This window comes from Malania oleifera, chromosome 1 (genome assembly GCF_029873635.1).
Source record: "Malania oleifera isolate guangnan ecotype guangnan chromosome 1, ASM2987363v1, whole genome shotgun sequence".
NCBI lineage: Eukaryota > Viridiplantae > Streptophyta > Magnoliopsida > Santalales > Ximeniaceae > Malania > Malania oleifera.
In genome coordinates this window covers 47,364,669-47,371,958 of record NC_080417.1, presented here as the reverse complement: position 1 = coordinate 47,371,958, position 7,290 = coordinate 47,364,669, and the positions used below count along the sequence as shown (strand labels likewise).

At 40.3% G+C, this 7,290-nt stretch overlaps 1 protein-coding gene across 1 annotated transcript; it reads right to left on the bottom strand.

Annotated features, from left to right (window-relative positions):
* Positions 1–1,596: 1,596 nt before the first annotated feature.
* Positions 1,597–4,236, bottom strand: LOC131153895 (uncharacterized). Its single transcript, XM_058106346.1, has one exon. The coding sequence runs from the start codon at positions 3,818–3,820 to the stop codon at positions 1,850–1,852; it is 1,971 nt and encodes a 656-aa protein (XP_057962329.1). The 5' UTR covers positions 3,821–4,236; the 3' UTR covers positions 1,597–1,849.
* Positions 4,237–7,290: the final 3,054 nt, after the last annotated feature.

Genomic DNA, 7,290 nt, shown 5'->3' with positions numbered 1-7,290 from the left:
GCCAATCACTTCAATTCTTGTACGTTTAGGTTTGTGCATGGGATGGAGAAGGGTACTAGCCCATTTCTTGGCAAGGCTAGCATTAGTTTTGTGAGTGCACTCAACACTATTTACTCCCTTCTTGCGGCCTCTTATTAGGTTAAAGAGTGTCGTAACCTAAGCCTTTGAGCTTAGTGAATGAATTAGCTTTTGATTTGAAAATGATAATATATCCTTTCTGTTATGTTTTCTCATCTGGGAAGCATAATGACTGCAACTGCTTGAGATCTTTGCTCTCAGGCACATTTGATTTCCAACTTTCGTATAATTTGGTCTTTTTATTAATCCCACTGGGGAATATAAATAATTGTTGCAATTAGCAGCGACTGACATGCACGTCTGCCTCAGTCACATAAGTACATTACATTTTTCTGAAGTCGTTCACATGTCCTGGCTGTTGCTGGCCAGAACTCGGTTCTGCTTCAAAAATGCTTCTCTCTTTTACTAAATATTTTGGCTTCAAGTACAATAACTGAAGTTGTTACTTTGGGTTGGCTTTCATCACCATAGGTTGGGCGGGTTCCTCATCAAATCATTAGAGATTCCAAAGACTGGTTAACTAATTGATTTGACGTGCATCTAAATAAATGGATTATTGAACCTAATGGTTATCATAATTTAGACCCAGACACTTACAGCAGGAGTTGGAAATTTTCAACACGCCACACAAGCATCAAGGGTTGTCTTTCTTTCTTTGGTTAGGTCTAGGTTTGGTTTTTAGTTTTTATTTTTATTTTGTTGGTTGTAGGGGAGCTCATATATTAATTGTTGGTCATGGTACAAGTTAGTGTTAGATGACAGATGAACATGAGCTGGTTGCCTTTAGTCAATATGGAAGCTAAATTTGCATATTCAACCCCTTGAAGTCATCTGTCATCAGTTAGCTCTTTTTTTCTTTTTTTCTTTTTTTCTTTTTTTAAGTTAGGATTTTATTTATTTATTTTAAAAGTCAAAACCACCATAGACTGGCTTTTAGTTGGGGAGGGGAGTCGCATAACAAATGACTCCGTTTTAAGTGTTTCCATTTTGGCAAGGAGCTATACAGAAATGGATAGTCAAAATTTATCATTGTGTGGCCTCATTGTTAACATAAAATGCAAATAACATCACGGTTGTGCATTATAACCATATCATCAGATGGATGAATGACTCCTCAAATAACTGTAATTGCTTTTTAATTTAAATTGGTCTAAACTGGGAGGAGATTGAAAAACGTTTTCTACCCATGGCCGACATCTGAGATCTCAAAACAAATATAAACCCTTTTTAGAAGGGCTCCTAATCCAAGCAATGCTCCATTCCAAATTCAATCTTCAGAAATCAGCCACTCAGAAAATAGTCATATCTTTTCTCTATTAAAAAAGGTACATTACATCCTTCCCATTCATCTCTTTCTTATAAACATCTCGATCCTAAGCTGATTCATGCCACAGCCTAACAACCCATAGTCTGAGCAGCAGCCCTCTTCAAGCCAGAAATTATATCCGGCAAAATGTGAGGATATACAGTCAAAAGTTGAAAAGAAAGTTAAAAAGCAAAGCATGAGATCCATCTGTCTTTCTTAAAGCCCATTATTATATACCTTCGTCTCTTTGAAAACCCCAAAATTGGCAAATTGATGCACCATGGAAGAAGAACATGAAAAGAAGAATGATTATAAATAACTGGGAACTCCCAACAATAACAGAAAACAACTAACAACCGTATATACACTCCATGAGAATTAACATATCAGAAAGCCCCCAAAAACTTAATTTTCTTCTGGCTTCACCCGAACAACAATTGGGGATATCATACTTTGATTGAATCATCAATGGAATCCCCTGGAACCTCTTGACTGATAAAGCTCTAACTTACCTTTGGCCTCTACTAACAATGCTTCCACTAATTCATCCTGAACCATGGAGGCTTGTTTTGAAGCCCATTCGAGCACGGTGAGCACCTCGGCCTGAGCAAGTTCCTCACTGTCTGGTACGTGCAGTGCGATGTAGCACAGGAGAACCAATGAAGGAATTTGAACCATTTGCTCCCCAAAATACACAAGCTGAATTAGGTGCTTCACCCCTCCTGCACCCACTATTGCTTTGGCGTGATCAAGGTGTAGATAATTCTCGGTGCATGCAAACTTCGTGAGGGCAATGGAAGCCTCCCGGGAAATCTCAGCCTCTCGCTCGTCCAGAAGCATAACCAGAGGCCAGATCATCCTTGTCTCAGTTGCCCGAAATGTTCTCGCCAGATTTCCAATGGCCTTAATGCAGGGGATGAGTAGGTCAGATTCACCTTTTTCAATTATGTGCAGCAGCTGGTCGACCACGGCCTTGCAGGCTGGCGAATTGGGCTTGAATGCGGATCTTCTCAGATCAGTGTCTTGCTCAGCCACTGCAGTGATCTCCATCAATGCCATTGCCGAGTTGAATTGAACTTCTTCAGCTCCTTTCTCCATGAGGACTGCGAAGCACAACAGAGCTCTCGATTCGGTGATGCTCCTGCAAATGGGCGAGTTTTCCCTTGCAAGGAGCCAGAGGGCTCTCGCTGCCATTGCTTTCATTTCTGCCTTTGTCCCGGGATCTTCAAACTCTCTCCCTTTGATGCTAGTCCCGGAAAGGGAAACATGCTGGTGCTGGTTCTGGTGCTGATGCTGATTATGGTGATTGTAGTTTTGCTTCACGCTGTTATGATTCTGGGACGGCTTGGGTTGGGATGATGTCAATGCCATGGTAGTGGTAACCACATTGTGCATTTGGTTGGGGTTGTCATTCCCCAGAGGGTGAGGAATTCTGGTCTTCTCATCATCGTCGTTACCTTTATTGTTGGGGATGGTATTGTTCACCTTATTATCATTGTTATTGTTATTGTTATTATTGCTGGCCATTAGAACAGCATGGATCGAGGTAGCCTTGCTTGCAATGGCATACTTGCTGTGTTCTTGAACCGTCTCGAACGCGAGGTGGCTAACCAGCAATCGGATTATATTGTTCTGGGCAAACAGATCCTGGCATTTGGGATAATTGGCAGCGAGCTCAGAAACCGCCCAGGCCACCACGGCTTGAACTTTCATAGGACCTTCTTTGAGGATTTTCGCAAACACAGAGCAGACGCCGGCGTGCACCATGTGTTCCACGCTTTCCGGGTCGCGGCCGAGCAAGCCAATGGCACGGGCGGCGTTCTCCTGCCCCTCCAGTTTGCCCTCCTTCACCAGCTTCAGCAACGGCACTACCCCACCTTCCTCGATGATGAGCTTCCCGTAGCGGTCGTTGTCGCGGGCGAGGGAGACGAGGGAAGCCGCGGCATCGGAACGGTCGTCGAGGGAACCGGTGCAGAGGATGGCGATCTGTTCCCAGATGAGGCAGAGGATGGGCTCGTTGGCTGCGATTGGGGGGAGACCCAGGTACTCGTCGTCGCGCTCTTCGGCGGGGGCGGAGACCCGGAGGAGCCAGGAGACGTCGCCGATGGAGTTCTCAAGCTGGGATGACATCTTGCGGAAGGCGGCAGCGGGGATGATGGTGAAGACGCGCTTCATGAGGCCGTTGGCCCGGCACTTGAGGACGAGGGTGAGGGCCTTGTCGAGGACCTGCTCGGTGTCGTCGACGATGCGACGGGTCGGTCGCTCGTAGAGGTCGGAGCTGGCGCGCGCCGCCTGCCGGAGGAGGGCGGCGAGCTTCTCCGTCTTGGATTTGAGTTCCCCGCATTCCTGCTTGAAGGAGGAGGCCTCGTCGGCGGCCTTCGTCACCTGGTCCGCCAGCTGGATTGGTTTCGCGAGATCCTTCACTAAGTCCGCCATGGCTGTCACCAGCGGAACCAACACAAAAACCCAATCCAAACTCCAGCCAACCAACCAACAAACCAATCAAACCCCTCTTCTCTTCTTGATCGGAAGATGAATGATCAGATCAATATTCACAAAGACAGCGATCCGAAATTCGAATTGGGTCAGGGGGAATTGGGTTTGTGGTGATTAAACCCCCCAAAAAAAAAAAAAAATACGATATCGTTGGCGATTATGGGGATAGGGATCAGATTTCAATTTCACACGGTTGACAGGTAGGTAGACGAAGAAGAAGAAGAAGAAGAAGAAGAAGAAGGGAGAGGGAGAGAGGGTAGGTTATTGATTCTTTTTGCTGCCTTACATGGTCAAACGCGTTTTTCTCCCCTCTCCTCCTCCTTTACAAGCTTTCGCTGCTTTCAATAATCAATATTCACATTTCACAGCTATACGTGTATATATAAAAAATTATAGGGCCTAGGTCGGGGCGGAAATTTGCTGTCAATTTTTAACTACGGGAGCGAAGGGGTCCACTGCTCAGCACTGCGCTACTCCAAATCCAATGACCTATCTTAATCACAGGAAGCAGAGGGGGTGGGGCTTGGACTGCTGTCCTCCGTTCTTTAGCCGGTAGGCTTAGGCTTCGGTTAAAAAGTTCATGCCATGTCGCTGTTCCGAGGTCATTGTGTTAAAAATTCACCGCCAATGAAACCTCACTATCAACCAATAAAAAAAAACAAAAGATATTCTATGGATTCATGTAATTTTTTGTTTATTTATTTTTTTAAATGAGATTTTTTTAAAAAAATTATCACGAAAATACTTCTAATACGCTTGGGTAAAAAATATAGGGTATAACAAAGAAAAATGCAATTTTTATAATTTTTATAATTTTATAAAATAACTAATAGTGTTTGCTGTGCATAGGTAGAAATAACGATTTAATTATTTGCAATTCAATTTTTAAATAACTTCAACATTGCCCTTCTATTGTTACTGTCTTTTAATTATTTTTCATCTAATAGCCGTGATTTAAAAAAACAAATTTGATTGTGCATGAAAACTACAAATTTTAATTTTAAGAGTTTTAATATAAATCTCGTTGCAAGTATTGAAAATGCATTATAAAAAAATTAATATTAGTATTTTTTTATTACATAGGAACTTCAGCCACCAACGAGTCCTTCGGATCCATTGGTACGACACTAAATTTAAGGATCAGCGTCCTCCGCCCTCAGTTCTCACTTATCAAGGTAAAGTCACAACTTTTGTGCATCAGTTGGACGTTCGGTCAACCCGACTCCTGGGACACATCTCCATTACCATCCACGGTCCCCACTGGCTCATAGAGAAAAAATAAAAATAATGTTTTAATTATTTGCAATTCAATTTTTAAATAACTTCATCATTGCCCTTGTATTATTACTGTCTTCTAATTATTTTCATCTAATTGTCATGTTTTTTAAAAAATAAATTTGATTGCGCATGAAAACTACAAATTTTAATTTTAAGAGTTTTAATATAAATCTCGTTGCAAGTATTGAAAAGACATTATAAAATAATAATAATTACTTTTTTTATTACATAGGAATTTCAGCCACCTACGAGTCTTTCGGACCCCCTAGTGCGGCCCCAAATCTACGGATTAGTGTCCTCCGCCTTCAAGTCTCACTGATTAGGGTAAAGTTGAAATTCGGACACATATGCATCAGTTGGACGTTCGGCCAATCCGACCCTGGGACACATCTTCATTACCATCAACGGTCCCCGCTGGCTCACAAAAAAATGGTAGAATTAATGTTTTAATTATTTGCAATTCAATTTTTAAATAACTTCAACATTGCCCTTGTATTATTATTGTCTTATAATTATTTTCATCTAATTACCGTGTTTTTAAAAAAATAAATTTGACTATGCATGAAAACTATAGATTTTAATTTTAAGAGTTTTAATATAAATCTCATTGCAAGTATTGAAAAGACATTATAAAATAATAATAATTATTATTATTTTGATTAGATAGGAACTTCAGCCACCAACGAATCCTTCAGACCCCCTGGTGCAGTACTAAATCTTTGGATCAACGTCCTCCGCCCCCAGGTCTCAGTGATCAGGGTAAAGTCCAGATGCAGACTCGGGTTATGTGCATCAATTGGACGTTCGGCCAACTCGACCCCTGGGACACATCTCTATTACATCCATGGTCCCCGCTGGCTCACAGATAAAAGGTAGAAATAATGTTTTAATTATTTGCAATTCAATTTTTAAATAACTTCAACGTTGCCTTGTATTATTATTGTCTTCTAATTATTTTCATCTAATTGCCATGTTTTTAAAAAAATAAATTTGATTGTGCACGAAAACTACAAATTTTAATTTTAAGAGTTTTAATATAAATCTCGTTGCAAGTATTGAAAAGACATTATAAAATAATAATTATTATTTTTTTATTACATAGGAACTTCAGCCACCAACGAGTCCTTCGAACCCCCTGATGCGGCACCAAATCTACGAATTAACGTCCTCCGTCCCCAAGTCTCACTGATCAGGGTAAAGTCCAGAACCGGACACGGGTTCTATGCATCAGTTAGACGTTCGACCAACTCGACTCTCGGAACACATCTCCATTATCATCCACGATCCCCGCTCGCTCACAGAGAATAGGTAGAAATAAAGTTTTAATTATTTGCAATTCGATTTTTAAATAACTTCAACATTGCTCTTGTATTATTATCATCTTCTAATTATTTTCATCTAATTGTGGTGTTTTTAAAAAAATAAATTTAATTGTGCATGAAAACTACAAATTATAATTTTAGGAGTTTAATATAAATCTCGTTGCAAGTATTGAAAAGACATTATAAAATAATAAATATTTTTTTTATTACATAGGAATTTCAGCCACCAACGAATCCTTCGGACCCCCTGGTTCGATACCAAATTTACGAATCATCGTCCACCACCCCCAGGTCTTACTGATCAGAGTAAAGTTCAGACGCGGATACGGTTTTTGTGCATCAGTTGGACATTCAGTGAATTCGACATGCGGGACACATCTCCATTATCATCCACGGTCCCCGTTGGCTCACAGAGAACTCTCACCATCTACGGTCTCTGCTGGATAATTACATGCATGCATGTAATTTGTCTGATACATTCAAAATACACTAAACATGCTTTATAAGTTTATAAGTTTAGACCATAAGTTGACTTGTAGATATTCATTTATGCTTTCCATTTTTTTGAATTCTGCACCTGACATCATGATTTCCAATTTGAAAAATAATAAGATAAAATTATTAATTGCTTATTTATCTTCTATTAAAATATAAATGTCAATTTAAGAATTTATTTGATGACATAATGTCTCATGCAAATACTAAAGATGGAAGTCATAATTTAGAAATATAATAACTAAATCTTTTTTATTCCCACAATGATGCCAGCATCACTACTAACCCTTTCTCATAAACACATATGGTTTTCTA